The 19,122-nt window shown below is 43.2% G+C and overlaps 1 protein-coding gene across 2 annotated transcripts in view; it reads left to right on the forward strand.

Annotated features, from left to right (window-relative positions):
* Positions 1–19,122, forward strand: part of SLC35D4 (solute carrier family 35 member D4) — an 81,146-nt gene that overhangs the window by 17,514 nt on the left and 44,510 nt on the right. For both annotated transcript variants that reach the window (XM_077810372.1, XM_077810374.1), the window contains exons 5-10: positions 118–195; positions 2,243–2,268; positions 3,980–4,031; positions 7,185–7,233; positions 9,881–9,926; positions 11,433–11,468. In XM_077810372.1, coding sequence (XP_077666498.1) covers positions 118–195; positions 2,243–2,268; positions 3,980–4,031; positions 7,185–7,233; positions 9,881–9,926; positions 11,433–11,468 — 287 coding nt within the window. The remainder of the gene's footprint in view (positions 1–117; positions 196–2,242; positions 2,269–3,979; positions 4,032–7,184; positions 7,234–9,880; positions 9,927–11,432; positions 11,469–19,122) is intronic.

Consider the following 19,122-nt stretch of genomic DNA (forward strand, 5'->3'; position numbering starts at 1 on the left):
TTAAGTAACACCCAAGTTTCTGTATCAATAGATAGATATAGGAAAATGAATAAGAGCAGCTTACTGTAGAGAGATAGGGTGCTAATTCTGAATGTCATTTTCCTCCTCCGGTGGCAGCCAATTCCTGTGTTCCTTACTGTCCACAATGCAGCAGAAGTTATAACCTGTGGATTCCAGAAGTTTGTGCAGAAAGAGGTAATCGATATATGAAAAGCCAGCTCCAGTAATGTAACTGCACTATAACAGGATGCTGTTTTTCTTTTAATACCTAAATTCAGGGGTGAAAGTAAGTCTAGGGACTTGCTGGGGCCGGCTCTGGTCCCTGGAAGGGGTGGGGCCTCGGGCGGAAGGGGCGGGGCTGTGGGTGTCAGAGCCAGCCCTGGCCCACCCTGTACCAGCAAGTGCCTCCTTCCCCCTCCCCAGAGTAACAGCAGCAGCCGGGGGCTCTGGCAGGGGTTTAAAGGGCCCTGGGTGGTAGCAGCGGCTGGAGCCCTGGGCCCTTTAAATCATCCCCGGAGCCCCACCACCGTTTCCCCAGGGCTCCGGCAGCAGGGCTCCAGGGACAGGGCTCCGGCCACCACTACTGCCCCGGGCCCTTTAAATTTCCGCCCCAGCCCCGCCGCCGCTACCGCAGGGCTCCGGCAGCAGGGCTCTGGCAGCAATTTAAAGGGCCGGGGTTCCAGCCGCTGCTGGGAGCCACAGGCTCTTTAAATTGCACCTGGGGAAGCCGATCCACCCCAGTACGGCGCACCGGGGCGTACCGGCTTACTTTCACCTCTGCCTAAATTAGTCCTGCATGCTTTCCTGTCTGCACTGATTGCACTGCAGTGAGTCTCAGAGACAGCATTGACTGTCAGCAAATATCAAGCTATTGACCCTTTTCTTGGCTAGGGAAATCCTTTGAATATATATTGGCAATTTGATCTGTATTTTTTAAGACTGGTTTGATCCTGATGACTTGTTCCTTTTGAAAGTGAAAATCCCATCTCCTTTATGCCAGATATAAGAACTTGATCCTTTGACTTCAATGGCAGGAGAATTGGGCCCCTTAAATCTTGCAGGTACAGTGTGTATAATGATGTGATAAATGATATGAGTCTCATGTGAACTATACACAGCTGGAATTGATCGCATCTGAACATGAAATTCAGGGGGGGAACCACACAGTTTTAGATGCTATGGGGTATGTTTGCACTGCTTTTTAAAACCCATGTCTGTGAATCTCAGAACCCGGGTCTGCAGACTCGGGCTCATAGGGCTCACACTACAGAATTAAAAACAGTTGTGTGGACATTCGGGTTTGGGCTGGAGTTGGGGCTCTGAAGCCCAAGAAGGGGGGTGGGCTTCAGAGACCAAGCCCCATCCTGAACCACAATGTCTACACAGTTTGTTTTTTTTTTTTTTTAAGGCCATAACTACGAGCCCATGTCTGTAGACGCAGGCTCTGAGACTTGCTGCCATGTGTTTTAAAACGCAGTGTAGATGTACCCTTATAGAGTGAAATTCCCATTCAAGTCAGGAGAAAGATTCCCATTTCCTTTAACAGGAGTGGGATCTGTCTCTTAAGATGTATTGGAGATCCTGCTTATTAGATATCTGTGTGATTTGCTGTGTAGAGTGGCCCTGGCAAGCACTTCACAACACACTCCTCTAGTTTGAAAGGAATCTTCCATTAATTACATCTGTGGTATGTGGAATAAAAGACAAATAGCCAGCACTGGCTGCCACTAAAAAACTGAAGCTCAAAGACTGTACAAATGTGTATAATTTGATCCACGCATGCCAAAGTTTGGGTGTATTGACATCTAGGATTTTGGCTCACTCCAAGATAAAGGCCAGGTATGAAATTCATATCTGGTTTCAGGTTAAGATGACCAGTATGCTAAAAATTCAGTTCTGAGATTGGTTTATGCCATTCTATAATCCTCATTCTACTGCAAAATAAGTGTCCCAGTCAAGCACAATGGCTGGTTTATTGTTGTTTGTCAGTGTCTGAACCAATTTATTTGCCAGTTGGGATGTTCTATAATGGCTTTAACTCTTTTGGGAGACTCTTTTCCATCATATGAGGAACTTATTTTATTAAATTATTAGTTCTGAATTTTTGTTATGTATAGCAAATATTAGAGTCACCAGAGAAAATGTTTGAAATCTACCTCCCATCTTAATGCAAAAAATGACTACTTTTTCAGTGATCAGTCACTTTAAATCTTCTGAGCACATTTTCTCTTTTTTTATACAGCAAACGTCTCTCCTAAAAATCTGTAGGTAAGTTTTTTAAGCTACTCAGATGGGGTGAATTGCACTGGTTTTGGCTCTGGTTTCTATATTTGCTTCAGGTAATGGAACACCAAAACAATGTATAAATGAAGACACATTACTGTGGGCAGCAGTAGGCCCACATTGCAACATTTATGTAATTAAATTATCTTTATATATTTTCATTTTCTAAAAACAATTGTGTAAATAGATTTTTTTTTTCTTTGTATAACATAAATGGCATTGCTGGAAGGCAAGTGATTATGACTAACAAACCATTGCATGCACGTGATGGAGGAAAAAATGTTTTTGGAAAGGAAACCTATTTCAAGTTTAAGCTTCCAAAGGATAATCATAAACAGCAAAAGAATGAAGCTTTAAAGTAGCTCAAGAATGGCCTTTCTGAAAATTGTAGGGCCCAATTCTGCCACCCTTTCTCAAGCTAGGTGGAAGAATCTGGCCCTTCATTTGTTTCTCCTAGAAATTTAGCCTCTGAAAAGGAGAGAGGGAGAATAACAAATAGAAAAGCCAGTCATTCAGAAGGCCAAGTGCTCCTTCCCTCCCACACAACCCCTTAGAGTGTAGATTAGTCACTTTATTTTGGAGCTGGAGAGTTCAGCTGCCCCTTTACCCCTAATCAGGGAGATTAGGTTTAACATTTTTGCTGCTTAGAAGCAACATGTCCATTGATGTGTTATAACTTTTTTCAGTCTAGGTGTTTTTTCCCAGTGATCTTGTTATACGTGGGTTTTGATCACTGGATTATTTCTATCAAGCATGCCTGTGTTTTTCTTGCTGTCCCCCCCTCCCCCAGCCCCCCGTTTAAAAAAACAAAACAAACAACAACCAAAAAACACTCGAAAACTAACTGCAAAACAATTATTCATTATTGTTACTATTGATGCAGGGTTCCTAACTTTTCACGGTGCATTGCAGAAATAAAGGTAGACACGAACTTTGGCTCAAAATGCTTACATTCTGAATTAGGTGAACTTCAAAAATGATGACAACAGATGAAGGAAGGGATACATAGGGAGGGATGAGGGTTACAACAATCAAAGAAAACGGGCTTAATTCTGCCCTGCATCTGAGCTCTGCCTGGAGCAGGGGAGAAGGGTGCTGTCAAAGAGCATGTTATAGCTACCTGGTTCTGCAATTGACTCAGCCCTGATGTGAGTAAGAGCAGTTTTAGGGACCTTACACTAGCGGAGGATTGGTATAGTAGAGCCTCTCTCCATTGCACCCTCAGTCCACCGTGGCCCCATGTGCTCCCTATGTTAGGAGTGGGGTGAGAAGTGTCTGGTGCAGGTGCAACCTCTGCTGGGTTTATGACAGCAGGGTACTCCCCTCAACAAGTGGAACTCTTTGGTGGCCATTTATCGCCATAACCTGACCCGCTTTGTGCTGCCGGGGTGGTATGAAGGGGCTGGATGGTAAAGGAGAATCTGGCACAATGTGATTAATACTCTCAAGTACGAAGCCTGTCCACAGCATTAACTCGTGTATATTTTGCATGGGTATTCTTTTCTGCTGATTAAATTCTTTTTGTTGTTGTTAAATACAAAGGAAAATAGGTAAAATACCTTCCTGTTGGTGGAAAAGGTGATAATCTATGTAAAAATGAAGGGATGTCAGTGTGAGAATGAATGGAAACTCCCAATCTGATCTGAGAGTGCAGGATTGGGTTACGAGCTATAGGTCTTTGTTTTCTTTCACACAGTGTGCTGTTCCTCCTAATCGCAGCAGGGTGCCTTCCTTTGTTTGACACGCAGGTGGGTTCTGTTTTGTCAGCTGTCTTTGACCTTGGTATTTGGGAGTCCAAGGCAGGACTTGTTTCCCGGCAGGGGGAATATATTTGCATGGCTTTCGCTTGTGTGCTAAGGTAATTCACGGTCAGTTTTGTGAAGGGTTATAGAACTGTCTCCTTGGCCTCTTATGTTTTATAACAACTAGGGCTGTCAATTAATCGCAGTTAACTCACACAATTAACAAAAAAAAATTAATAATCACGATTAATCGCAGTTTTAATCGCACCGTTAAACAAGAGAATACCAATTGAAATTTATTAAATATTTTAGATGTTTTTCTACATTTTCATATATATCTTGTATTCTGTGTTGTAATTGAAATCAAAGTGTATATTTTGATTACAAATATTTGCACTGTAAAAATGATAAACAGAAGAAATAGCATTTTCTAATTCACCTCATACAAATACTGTAGTGCAATCTTTTTGTCCTGAAAGTGCAACTTACAAATGTAGATTTTTGTTGTTGTTACATAACTGCACTCAAAAACAAAACAATGTAAAACTTCAGAGGCTACAAGTCCACTCAATCCTACTTCTTGTTCAGCCAATTGCTAAGACAAACAAGTTTGTTTACGTTTACAGGAGATAATGCTGCACTCTTCTTCTTTACAGGGTCACCAGAAAGTGAGAACAGGCATTTGCGTGGCACTTTTGTAGCCGGCATTGCAAGGTATTTACGTGCCAGATATGCTAAACATTCGCATGCCCCTTCATGCTTTGGCCACCATTCCAGAGGACATGCTTCCATGCTGATGACGCTCGTTAAAAAAAATAATGCGTTCATTAAATTTTTGACTGAACTCCTTGGGAGAGAATTGTACGTCCCCTGTCTGTTTTACCCACATTCTGCCATATATTTCATGTTATGGCAGTCTCAGATGATGACCCAGCACATGTTGTTTGTTTTAGGAACAAGTTCACTGTAGATTTGACAAAATGCAAAGAAGGTACCAGTGTGAGATTTGTAAAGATAGCTACAGCACTCATCCCAAGATTTAAGAATCTGAAGTGCCTTCCAAAATCTGAGAGAGACAAGGCAGGGAGCATGCTTTCAGAAGTCTTAAAAGAGCAATACTCTGAGCGGAAATTACAGAACCCGAATCACCAAAAAAGAAAATCAACCTTCTGCTGGTGACATCTGACTCAGAGAATGAAAATGAACATGCGTCGTTCGCACTGCTTTGGATAGTTTTCAAGGAGAACCCATCATCAATGTGGACGCACGTCCCCTGGAATGGTGGTTGAAGCATGCACATCTGGCACGTAAATATCTTGCAACACCAGTTACAACAGTGCCATGAGAATGCCTGTTCTTACATTCAGGTGAGATTGTAAACAAGAAATGGGCAGCATTATCTCCTGCAAATGTAAACAAACTTGTTTGTGTGAACGATTGGCTGAACGAGAAGTAGGACTGAGTGGACATGCAAGCTCTAACTTTACATTGTTTTATTTTTGAATATTTTACTTTTGTACATAATTCTATATTTGCAAGTTCAACTTTCACGACAGAGATTGCATTACAGTACTTGTATTGAGTGAATTGAAAAATACTATTTCTTTGTCTTTTTACAGTGCAAACACTTGTAATAAAAATAAATATCATGTGAGCACTGTACACTTTGTATTCTGTGTTGTAGTTGAAATTGAAATTGAAATTTGAAAATGTAGAAATCATCCAAAAATATTTAAATAAATGGCATTCTATTATTGTTTAAAAGTGTGATTAACCACAATTAATTTTTTTAATCACTTGACAGCCCTAATAACATAATATATGATCATTATTATTTTATTTATTTGTATTGCAGTAGCTTTTAAGAGACTCAGTCTTGAGGAAGGATGTTCCAGTGGTTAAGGTGCTAGCCTGGGATTCAGGAAACCCAGATTTAATTTCCTGCTCTGCCACAGACTTCCTCTGTGATCTTGGGCAAATCACTTTGCTTTTCTGTACCTCAATTTCCTATCTATAAAATGGGGATAATAGCACTTGTGTTGTAAGGATAAATTATAGACTGTGAGATGCAAAGATGGCCATAGAAGCATGGAGAGCATCTATCTATGATAGACGTCATAGACCAGGACTCCATTATTCAGGTACTGCACAAACATAATAAAAATATGGGGCCCTGTTCCCAAAAGCTCACAATCTCAGTAGTCGGAGTTGTCATTTTTTCCCCAAAGTGAAGTTTTTTGTATTTATGGTGTGTGTGTGTACTGAAAGAGTGCTTATTTAGATACTGTAACAGAAGGTACACATCTTGGGCAGACCTAGTGGTCTGCACTGCAATCTTTGTTTGATCCAGTCATATGATCTCTCTTGGTACAAGCCTGCAGAGGCTGAGAATCTTGGGGTATGTGTACCCAGCAAAAATACCCCTGCAGCAGTGAGTCTCAGAGCCTGGGTCAATTGACTTGGGCTGCTGGGCTAAAAAACAGCAGTGTAGCTATTTGGGCTCGGTCTGGAGCTGGGTCTCTGAAACCCAAAAAGGAGAAAGGGTCTCAGAGCCCAGGCTCCAGCCTGAGTCCAAACATCTACACTGCTATTTTTAGCCCCGTAGCCCAAGCCTAGCAAGCATGAGTCAGTTGACCCTGACTCTGAGACATGCTACTGCAGGTCTTTTTGGCTGTGTAGAGTTACCCTTAGAGAGACGGAATGACAGGCTATTGTGGGAAGGAACACATTACAGTACTCTGCAGCAGTCCCCCATCTGCTATGCTAATTTAGGAGAATTGGTTGTGACAGGTTTCTGAGGGAGTCATGTCTCTTCTCCTCTGCTTAAAGAAGAGTAGCTGCAATGCAAGGGTTTGTCAGCGGAGAGTGGAGATTATGGGGGTTGGAGTCTCAGGTTCAGTGCATGGAAATCAATTGAGCTATACTGATTTTTATCAGCTGAGGGGCTGGTCCACAGAATATAAAGTCAGGATAGACTGAGGGAGGATGATCCTCTAGGCTCTAAGAGAATCTCTGAGAAATCTTTAATCTCTCCTAACGTGTTGTAGTTTATGCTGCAGTTCCCATTGCTTTTGGTTTCTGAAACCAAATACAAAAGAAGTATTGGTGGACATATTTACATGCATGTGCATTTATTTATTTAGATGTTCTCTGTTGCAGTTTGATCCAGGTGGCTATTTCTGGGCTCTAATTCACTTGATCTGTGTTGGTAAGTTTTGAAAAACTTGTCTGAGAAAATAAACCCATCAAGCAGGCAAATTATGGCCTTTTTGTGAAGAAAGGGAAATTTAAACTAATGATAGAAAGGAGAAGAAATACTTAGATGAAAGATAAGAAAGGGTTTAGTGTCCTACTGCCTTGCACAGCAGAAAATAGGAACTCCCCTGCCCCTGCCTTTGTAGCTTTTTAAATTGAAAACAACAATAGAGGAAAGTAGGTATGGCAGTCAATGGTAACTCTGGATCAGAAAATTCACATATAATTTTAATAAGCAGTGATGGTTTTGTAGGGTTTTGATGCTGTGCTCACTAATAGATCTTCCGTGGAAAACATTTACTAATAGCTTGTGGTCTGGGCTGATTTTATTTTAAAAGTCTGTTGGCAGATAGTATTTTAAAATATAAAAATCTGTGCCGAACATACTCCTGGAGGAAGGGTGATGAAATTTTGGGTTATATTTGTATGTGAGTATACAATCCTCTTGCATTTTTTAATTTAAACTGTGGTTTTTCTTTTCTATGGGTATTTGGATATTTTTCTGTAGTTTGGATAAATTCTGGGATAATTGGCTTTGGCATAGTAAATCTGATGTCAGTGACCCACTTTTTCCATGGTAGCTTAAATAGTCAAGCCTGGAGAATCTGCAGATCAGGAAAGTAGCAATAATTAAATAATAATACATGTATTCATATAAAGGGTCTTAACCATGGGTCATTATGTACAAACAATAAATATAAAAATAAATTCTAATTTTAAATTGACACAACTCAATAAAACATACACATTTTAAAAGGACAAAATTTAAAAACACAGGATTAACCAGTCTCCGATTCATCTACACCTTTTAAAATCACCACCCCTAGAAGGGTGGTTTTGTGGCTAAAGCATTGGACCAGGTCTCAGAAAACCTGAGCTAATTCTTTGCTCTGCAATAGACTTGCTGGATGGCCTTGGGCAAGTCCCTCAAACCCAGATCCTTCTGTTTGGTGCCTAAATACCTCTGAAGATCTGGGCCTTGGTCTCTCTGTGTGTCAATTCCCCATCTGTAAAATGGGGATAATAGTACTTCCTTTCCACCTTTCTGTTGAGGTTATAAACTCTTTGGTGCAGAGATTATCTCTTACTGTATTTTTGTATAGTGCCTAGAGACTCTATTCTAGTCTGGGACAAGCTTGGTGTTAATCTGTGTGATGGGGCGTCCACCCCACACTGGCAGAGAAGGGGTTAATACAGCCCTGGAGAGGCTGCGCAGGAAGCAGCCAATAGGAGAGAGGCTGCAAGGAACAGCCAGTCAGGGCCCAGTAGTCCCATATAAAAAGAGCCACAGGGCAGAGCAGGGTCAGTTGCTGCTGGGAGTCCAGAGAGTAAGGACTGCATCCCTAGAGGGCTGAGAGAATTGTAAGCACCTTGGACAGAGCAGTGGCTGGCTCCTGGGACTGAGCCGCTGAGTGCCTTTAGGTGAGGGTGAAGAAGATGCTAGGGCCATGGGGAAGTGGCCTGAGGAAATAGAGCAGCATTGACAGAAGAGCAGCAGGAGGCTGCTATTTACAGGGTTCCTGGGCTGGGGACTGGAGTAGTGGGCAGGCCCTAGTCCCCCAACTTGCCACTGGGGAAGTGGCTGGACTGTTGGACAGAGGTACTCCTTCCCCCACCTCCCGGAAGGGGGAAACATAGATGACAACCTATTGGAGGGTTGAGTTGAGAAGAGGATGCTGTGAGCAGGAGCGAAGACAGAGTGCTGATGTGCAGACCATGGGTGGGTTGGCCTCGAGCTAATTCCCAGCATGACCAGGAGGAGGTGCCAGTCTGGCAGTGAGGGTTGCCTGTGACATCCTTCTGACAACCTGTTCCACAGTAGTTGGCCAGACCCTACAGACACGCACTATACTTTAAGGCCACCTTCCTATCTTCTTTCCTTTCACAGTTTGGGGTGTTAGTCAGAGCCCTGCTGCTTCTGGATATTAAGGTGCTAGTAGCCCAGATCCTGAAGAAGCTCAGCATGCAGCTAGCATGAGCATTTGGCATAGACACGGTGAGGAAGCAAATCCTAGACATCGCCTGCCTGCAGAGCCATTTCAACCTGCTGAACCTAGTGGGATTCCATCCTCTTGGACATATGAGCAAGAGGGCACAGAAGACATCAGCATTAGAAAGTCTCTAGGTAGCTTCTGTGAAACATATTGTGATTTTTGATGTAACTCACTTTGAAATGGGAGTAGATCAAAGCACGAGGAATGCCTGGGAATGCTGCAATGAAAAACCTGTGGCACTGAATCTCAGAGCCCGGATCAGCTGACTCAGGATCCTGGGGTTTGGGCTGTGGGGCTAAAAATTGCAGTATAGATATCTGGGCGTGGGCCGGAGCCCAGGCTCTAAGTCTGCATTACAGTTTTATAGCCCTGTAGCCCAAGCCCCACAAGCCTGAGTCAGCTGACCTGTGCCAGCAGGAGCTGTGACATGGGTCTTTTATTGCAGTGTAGATGTGCCCTCAAGAATGGTTATTTTTGTTAGCAATTGTGTGCATCCTTTGTGCCATGCTGGTACAAATATCTGTGTGTACCACTGTCAAATGAATGCAGCACGTTAACCAGAACGATTGTGTACTAGACCAGTTACACATGTCATTTCAATTACAGGGGTTTACAAAGTCATTCACAAGTTGTGGAAAACTAGTTCCTTAAGGTAACTTTTTTTATATTTTCTTTTTTAAAGGAAAGGCATGGCCATCACAGAAAGGTAGACATTTATTTAGAGGACAGGTAAACTATAGGCCTCTCTACTCTGCTTTATCAAGATAAACTAGGTGACCCTTGATAGATTAGCTTTCTTTGATGGCTACCAACTGACCAATAGTAACTTTTTCTGATAAAATGAACAGCGTTGACTGTCACCCTTATGTTACACCTAAGTGTATTGTATACAGCACTAAGATGAACACTGCTAACTCATGCTTGAATTCACTTTAAACAGTACATCATTAATGAATCATGACCCAATTCAGAAAAACATACCTCTTGATTCCTGGCACAGTTATTTTTAAAACATTGGCTTGTGTTAAGCTTGAGTGCTGCAGAGTCTGCACTTATCTTTTTTTCCCTCTCTTTCCACTATAACAGATGCAGGACAAAATGTTCAAAAGTGACTTAGGTACCTGAAATTCATGGACTTTCAATGAGATTTAGGTGTCTTAATCATTTAAGCACTTCGGAAAATTGGACCCCAATCCTATGAGCATTTTAGCACTTGTGTAACTTTACTCATGTGAGTAGCTCCTTTGAAATCAAGTCAGCCTGAATATTTGTCCTGTCATTAGTCTGCAGTAGCATATATGGATATGGGTGCCTGTGGCTGCAGGATATGTACATATTTACTTTATTATAATATGGTTAGACTGAAACTTATTTTCCAGACTGGTTGCTATATGTGTTTAAAGACAAAGGGTACATCTACACTGCAGTGTAAGCTCAGGGTTAGCAGAACTCGAGTTAGCAGACTCTGGGCTTGAGTGTCTACACTCATTTGTAACCCCAGATTAGGAGTTCTTGAATTTTGGGTCCCAGCCTGAGGCTACAGCATCTACACTACATTATGTTGGCCTGAGTGCAACTACCCATATGCCAGACTTTCTAGCGCCCTCCCCAAAAGTGGCTACTCCAGACCTTTGTTCGTGGTGCATTGTGGGAAAATTTGACTGTCCACCAAACTTGCCTTTCCGGAGGACAAAGAAAGTCATCCCAGGGGATTGTGGAATTCTTTTGGTGGATTCCCAGAGTACGAGTCCAGTGGGGCTGCAGCTACACTGCAAAGCATTAGAGCTGGGTCCCAGCTTGAGTCAGGCTCAGACCTTTCACCCCCCTGGAGTCCTGGGACCCTGAGTCTGAGCCCTGGGTTAGTGAGAGTTGTGTGTAGGTGGAAGGCTGGTTAATCTTGTGCCTGAGTTTGAACCCCAGGCTTACACTGCAATGTAGACATACCTTAAGGGCCCAATGCTTAGTCAGACAAAACTTCTATAGAAGTTAGTGGGAGTTTTTCCTTAGTAAGGATGACTGAGCAATAAACTTGAAGTACTGTTGAAACCATTTATATGTTTTTAATTAACATATTGATATTTTAAATCAGTGCTAGCTAGAAAGTGCTGCCATTAGACTGCTTTACTGATAGAGCTCTTTTTTTCTTTTTTCTCCCTAGTGATTTAGACCAACAATATATAAACTATGTATTCAGGTAAAATGAATTTGCTTTTGATACACAGTGATTGTTCTTAGATGGTGGATGTTTTCAACAGTGCCTTGTTTCGGAAGCACAGCTGATGCTCCTGCTAACCAAATAAATCTAATGTACCTTTATAAAAATATAGAATATTTGGGGTGAGACAATGGGTGAACATGCCAAGTTACACCTGAAAAGGTAACTATGTTAACTATGAGTGATCACTGATCTCCAAAGGTAAGATTGAGACAACGACTTGATGAAAGCAAACCTGGAGGAGAGCAAGCAACACCAATTATTACCAAAGGGGAGGTATTAGGTGTAGACACATCTCACACAAAAAGCATTGGCAGTAACTGTGATTTTTAAAATTGGTGCTTTGTATGGGACAGATAATTCCAACCTCTAGTTGTTGGCATTAACTGAGTGTATCAAATCATAGCCAAGGGGAGTCAGTGAGCATGGCTGTCTTTGGATTTTTGCAAGTCCTTATCTGAAGTAAGACATGTAGGGCTCTATAATCAAACCTCCCTGCTCACCTCTGCATACCCATGCTGACCCCAGTCACCTTTTGCCTGCCTGTGACAAACACCAAGTGATGTTTAGAGACAGGCACAAAGCACATCCATATTTTTACTTTTGCTTTGTTATTGAGGGATGGGAAATAATACTGTGGCAGCCTTCATCTGCTTGTGAGTCTCTCTGACCACTGGTGAGCCCCATGCATACACACTATTAGATGGTGCTAGAGAAAGATGACATTGAAAGGGAAATAAAATCAAGAACTTGAACTAGGAGCAGAACCAGATGAAAGAATGACTGGAGATGAAAATGTGTTGTGTGGGTGTGTGCCTGCCTGATTGGGCCTTATACAGACACATCAGTATGACACATCAGGATAGACCCAAGGCATTTAGTTGACTACTTTTACTTTTCAGAGTAGCAGCCGTGTTAGTCTGTATCCGCAAAAAGAAAAGGAGTACTTGTGGCACCTTAGAGACTTACAAATTTATTTGAGCATAAGCTTTCGTGAGCTACAGCTCACTTCATCGGATGCTGTAGCTCACAAAAGCTTATGCTCAAATAAATTTGTAAGTCTCTAAGGTGCCACAAGTACTCCTTTTCTTTTTACCTTTACTTTGTAACTCTGTGAACATAAAGTTGAAAAGCAGGGTCCGGTCCTCTTCACGTGAGTCAGATAAAACTTTCCAATTTGCATGAATAAGGTGAGCTGGAGTAGGCTATTAATGCAGGTTTTGTATGTGCTAAAGAAAATCTAGCAATGCAGCATGCACTGATAGTGTATGAGTATCCATTTGCATGATGCAGTTTTATGTCCTAAGGCAATCAATCTGTTCTCCTAGGTTTCTCAAGTAAAAAGCAAATTTTTGATGGAGACAGACATCTGTTGTAATTTTGAACACTGGTTCATTCACATAACTGTAAACATGTTGTTTATGCACAAAAATAATCTATTAATTCTTGACTGAGTGGTTCTGCTTAGAACATCCTAAATGGGTCTATTATGTAATGATGAGGTGGAAAAGTAAAGCAAGCAATAAAATCCTGTTCCTTGTAATTAGCACATGCATGAACTATGAATCTCCATTGTCATTTAGTTGAAAAGTACAGATGGGGCCCAAACCGTAGATTCAGGTCTTGGATCCAAATCTGAATTTTGCAGCATGGGTTGCAAATTTAGGGCCAGATTCTCTGCTGTGTAAATGGGTGAAATTCCATTGAAGCTGTGCCCAGTAGACATGTGGAGTTCCATTTTACCTGAGAATTATCATCATTTCACAGGCTTGTTTTAAAGCCTGAACATGGGTCTTTTTTTCCATGGCCGTATAATTTAGGTAGAGCTTCCTCCCGCCCCCCAGAGAACTTTCAGCCAAATCAAATATAAGAAAGAGGAAGATTTGGGGGATTTATAGCATAAAACTGTTTTATTTAACCCAGTGCTTGTGGGCAGTCACTGTTTGTATGTTGGAAAAGAAAGCACTTGTAGCTAAGGAGCTGTAAAATCAGATGTTTCAGTTGTGGCCGGCATCCCAGTTTTAAAGCTTTTCTTTAGAGGTGGTGAAAATGTGTGAATCAGGACAAGGTGTTTTTTCAGCTTCTCAAAAGCAGTGAATGTTAACAAGCATCATCATGCAAAGATTTTCATTATCCAGGGCTTTACAGGTCATCTGTGCTTGGAAGTTGCTGATACAAAGCAAATGCTAGAAAACAGCTGGTTTGATTTCTTTGATTAGAAGGGAGGCAGGTGGTTGGAAACTTACATTTCTTTGATTTGGCTCTCTGGATTTCTGTTTGGTTTTTTTAAAGGGACATTCAGTTCCATGGCAATTAGGCCTTGTTGAAACCAGGGAAAAGTGTTTTTTTGTTTTTTAAATGTGTTAACTAGAACATTTTAATTAAGTGCTGTTTAAAACTGTAAAAAGAACAGGAGGACTTGTGGCACCTTAGAGACTAACAAATTTATTAGAGCATAAGCTTTCGTGGGCTACAGCCCACTTCAGTATTCCTGTTCTTTTTGCGGATACGGCTGCTACTCTGAAACCTGTTTAAAACTGTGTTAGCCAGTTATGGTCAACCTAGGGCATAGCTGCCATTAACAGATGTTAAGAATCTTAGGGTGACCAGACTTTCCATTTTTTGAGGGACAGTCCCGTATTTAAGGTGTCCTGACTTTTTCTTAGAAAATACGGGACAATTTGCCCTTTTTTGTCTTCCCTCCCCACCCACCCCCATCAGTGCTGGTGGGTCCTGCTGCTGGTCGGATCCCTGCTCATCAGCCACCCACCCACCAGTGATGAGTGAGGGGTGGGTGTCCAGTAGCCAATATGGGGGTGGAAGTACAAGGCTAGAGGTGGGGCCAAGCTAAAGCGCGTGGGGCCAGCCACTCCTCCTGCTGGTCCGTCAGCGCAGCCACACTGCCTGTCAGTTCTCAGCTAGCAGGGCACCGCCCACCGTCCCATTTCTGGCTGGCACTGGCTGCGAGCTGCAATGGCTGGTGAGTGTGGGTAGGTGCCAGGCGGCAGCCGGTAACATGTCACCTCTGCTGCCCATCGGCCTTTATGTGCTCCCCCTCTCACTGTCTTCTCCCTGTTTTGTCACTTTGCCCCACTTCCCTAGCCCCACTGCTCCTCCATATCCCCCTCCAGTGGGGCGTGTCCCGCTCCCAGTACTGTGCGGAGAACCAGCCCCTGGTCGGAGTGCTCAGCTCACCAACAGCCTGGCCAGCAGGCTCCTTCCTTCCCCCACTGCCTCTGGCTGGGCCAGTGCTCCGGGAAAGTCCAAGACCCTTTACCCACCCCAACCCACTCTCCAGCCAAGAGGCAGGGAACACTAGCATCAGCATGTGTGTGAGCAGGAAGCGATTTCCAGCCTGTTTGCAGCCAAACCTGCAGGCTCCACAGCAGCCCCCCGGGCAGGGCCTTAGCACCTTTTTCACCTGTCTCCCTCCTGCCCTGAGTCTTGCTCCCAGGGAGTGCGGGGTTGCTCCGACCCTCTAGGCACCCTCACCTGCTGAGCCACCTCTCTGGTGGGGTTCGCTAAAGCCCCTGCAGTCAGGCTCCCTGGGCCCTGGTGCACAATGCACCCTTAGGCTTAACCCCTTCATGTCTGCACTGTAGCTGGGACACAGGAGGCGGCTGGATTATGTCGGAGGCCAGCAGCAGCCTGGAGGTGTTAGCTGTCTTTCAACACTGTGCAGGCAGGAAGGGACAAGCTGCTTCCAGCCATGGGGGTGGGGGGATTAAAAGAGAGGAGCTCTGCAAAGATATGGGCTAGGTCTCCTCGCCCCTGGCAGCTGGAAGCAACTCCCATCCCTTCCCTCCTGCACAGTACTGAAATTCTGCTGCTGGCCACCTTCCTGTGTGAACCCTGGAAGAAATCTGGGAAGGGGGGGGGCATGTGACCCTGCATGTCCCCACCCCGGTGTTGCCTCAGGAAAACGCAGTGCTGGGTAACAGGAGAGATGGGTCTGTCCTGGGTTCCAGCCAGGCATGGACAGCAGAGAGGGAAGGTGGGGTTGGTCGGTTATCCCCTATAGTGTGAGAGAGATGTATGGGAGTGTGTGTCACCCCTCCCTGTGTGAACCCTACAGCCTTAACGATAAGAAGATAAATAAAAAGAATCCAACTACGCAGTATTTCTTTTTAGCAGGGGTTCAGTCAGCTTGATGTTAATGTGAATGTTTGTACTGCATAGTTCTGATTGATTGCCATTGAACTCGCTTGAATACAAGTAATTTTACAGGGTGTTCCATGTTCAGCATAGGGAAATATGGTCACCCTTGTTAAGATGGTCAAGTTAAAGCCAGTGAGGAAGCCTAGGATTAAGCTTGACCAACTTTGAATGTTAAAGTACACACTGCCTTGTCTACCCCAGACTTCTAGAATGTGTTAGTTAGCATGTGTTAGCTAACAACACACCTTGTATCCTAGACTAGACAAGGTCTCAGTCTTCTGAGGTGCCAGGTTCTGTGAATGTGTGGTGCTTCTCACTGGCCTTGTCTACTGTAGCACTCTTCAGGAAATTTCACACTATTAGATTAGTAGCTCCGCTGCATACAGACGCTTCCCAATTTATGCAATCTTCCATTCTGGAACGCCTGCGTAACTCTAATTTTGCGTAAGTGAGAAACGTCTACCCGACCATTACACACACACACACACACCCACACACCCCCCAAAAAACCCCTCCTATTTCTAGTTTACAGAACTTTTTCCATAAGTGCGGATTTGCGTAAGTCGGGTCTTGTGTAACCCAGGGAGCGTCTGTACTGATGGTGGGGAAAGGGGCAGCCTCCGCTGCGTACTGGTGCTGCTGGTGCCTGATCAGATGGTTTACAGATGGCTGTGCAGGAAAAAGCCACCGTGTGAACACAACTTGACAGTGATTGCTGTAACAGGGTCAGATGAAAGTGTTAATGCCTAGTTATGAAAACAAAGTTGCACTTTTACTGTAGATGATGCCTGGATGGAGCAGATTAAAAATTTCCCACCAAGCTGTTGGATGGCTTTAATATATTAGTATAAAGTTCTTTTTTTAAAAGATCAAATATTTGCTCCATCTAGTATTGTCAAGAGTGTAACTGAAACAAATTAATATCTTAATGCCTCCTGTCCCTGCATGCACTGATTCTTGTTTAAAATCTGGAATGAATTTTTTGGGAGACTGTCTTTAGTATGGGCTTTAGAAACATGGCGGAGAACTTTCCAGAACGAGAGAGGTCTGAAGAAGGAGTTGCTGGATTTTGAAAATATGGCATTTCTCACGCCTCATCACTTAAAATATCTTTCTCAGAAAGTTGACCACCATTTATATGATGTTTCTTAAAACTATTATAGAAAAGCCTATTAAAGTTCACTTCTACCAGTCTACAAATAATCTGTCAGCCACATAACCCAGATAGAAACTGTTCATCTTTAAAAGCTGGGAAGTTTGGTTCCAATATCAAAGACTGGGTGCTCCAGCTGACCATTTTGAGGGCCTCCCTCATAACTAGTTATCTTCAGTCTTATTGTCCTGTCCCCTTCAGAGGGGCATTTTGCTGCTTTAGAGTAGAGCAGCAGGACACAACTACCTCTCCATGGGCTTTAACTCATCTTGTTGCTTTCAAATTTAGCAATACTTTGAGAGGTCTGAGAGACATAGCAGGGTTCAATTAGCAAGAGTTGTATATTTACCGCTCTTCCTTTTCCTTTGTTCTTCCCTTCCCATTTTATTATGTGTTTGGGCTTTGGTCATTGTCCCTCCGCCATGCCCCCCACAAAAAATGAGTGGTGTGTTGACTATGACAGATACAGTTTAAATATTTAAGAACCTACTTTGATAAAATGGTGGAAATATTATATACATTTGTATGGAATGCTGAGTCTTCTATTTACTAGCAAAACTGACTTAGAGCTAATTCCAAAAGCTGTATAATCCCCTGTCCTTATGTGCCCTATTTTGTCATGACTTAAAGTGGGCTTGTTATTTTAATCAGCACATGGAAGATAAATCACAAGGAATTTGTGACGGGTTGGATCACAGAAACCCTCTGGGGGTTGCCATCTGATGTGCCAAGATTACTTCTGCTCCTGCTTTCCTGCCCTGTCAGCTTAGACTTCAGTGCCCTGCCTGGTTTGAGCTAGCCTGCTGCAAACCCAGACCTAGGTCTGAACCACGTCCCCTAACAGCTGTATACTTGACTGAAAGCAGCTTACGACTGAAAGTTCCTGTCTTTAACACTCAGATGCCCAACTCCCAATGGGGTCCAAACCCTAAATAAATCCGTTTTACCCTGTATAAAGCTTATACAGGATAAACTCATAAATTGTTCACCCTCTATAACACTGATAGAGATGCACAGCTGTTTGCCCCCCCCCCAAATATTAATACATACTCTGAGTTAATAAATAAAAAGTGATTTTATTAAATACAGAAAGTAGGATTTAAGTGGTCCCAAGTAGTAATAGATAGAACAAAGTGAATTACCAAGCAAAATAAAATAAAACACACAAGTCTAAGTCTGGTACAGTAATGAAACTGAATACAGAAAATCTCACCCTTAGAGATGCTTTAATAAGTTTCTTTCACAGACTGGACACCTTCTTAGTCTGGGCACAATCCTTTTCCCTGGTACAGCCCTTGTTCCAGCTCAGGTGGTAGCTAGGGGATTTCTCATGATGGCTGCCCCCTTTGTTCTGTTCCACCCACTTATATATCTTTTGCATAAGGCGGGAATCCTCTGTCCCTCTGAGTTCCCACCCCTCCTTCTCAATGGAAAAACACCAGGTTAAAGATGGATTCCAGTTCAGGTGACATGATCACATGTCACTGTAAGACCCAAGCCTTCATTCCTCCCAGTCTGACTCACAGGAAGACCTGCCTGCAAACAGAGCCATCCACAGTTAATTGTCCTGGTTGATGGGAGCCATCAAGATTCCAAACCACCATTAATGGTCCACACTTTGCATAATTACAGCAGGCCCTCAGAGTTATATTTTATATTTCTAGTTTCAGATACACGAGTGATACATTTATACAAATAGGATGACCACACTCAGTAGATTATAAGCTTTGTAATGATACTTTACAAGAGACCTTTTGCACGAAGCATATTTTAGTTACATTATATTCACACTCATCAGCATACTTTCATAAAATCATATAGAGTGCGTCACAGAATTAATCTGAAAAATGCCACAATCTGCCTCTGTTGCTGTTGTTCAGCAGGCAAGCTGCAAATAATTTTAGACTGCAGATTTGAAAAGACTCTTGAACCTCCCTAGTTTTTCAAATCTGAGCTCGCACTGAGGTGCTAGGACATGTAGTGAGATAGTGAAGCACTATCTCTGGAGGGCTATCTGCTGTCCTTGCATAGGATGAAAGAAAAATGCGTGGCAGGTTGTGGCTTATCCTAACAATGCCAGCCGTAGTCCTGCTGATGCTAGTGCTCCCTGCATCTTGGCTGGAGTGCGGGTTGGGGTGGGTAAAGAGGTGGGAATGCATGCTGGGTACTCTCCCCCACAGCAGATGGGCAAGGACTGGGTGCAGTTTTGGTTCCATCCTCCTCCCCATCCCATGTTGTGATTAGCAGAGCTGGCAGGGTGTGCAGTGTGAGGGCAAAGTAATGTGCGCCTGGCAAAGTGGTGGCACTAATTGCTTCTCCTAG

The sequence above is a fragment of the Eretmochelys imbricata genome, chromosome 2, assembly GCF_965152235.1.
Source record: "Eretmochelys imbricata isolate rEreImb1 chromosome 2, rEreImb1.hap1, whole genome shotgun sequence".
Classification (NCBI taxonomy): Eukaryota; Metazoa; Chordata; order Testudines; family Cheloniidae; genus Eretmochelys; species Eretmochelys imbricata.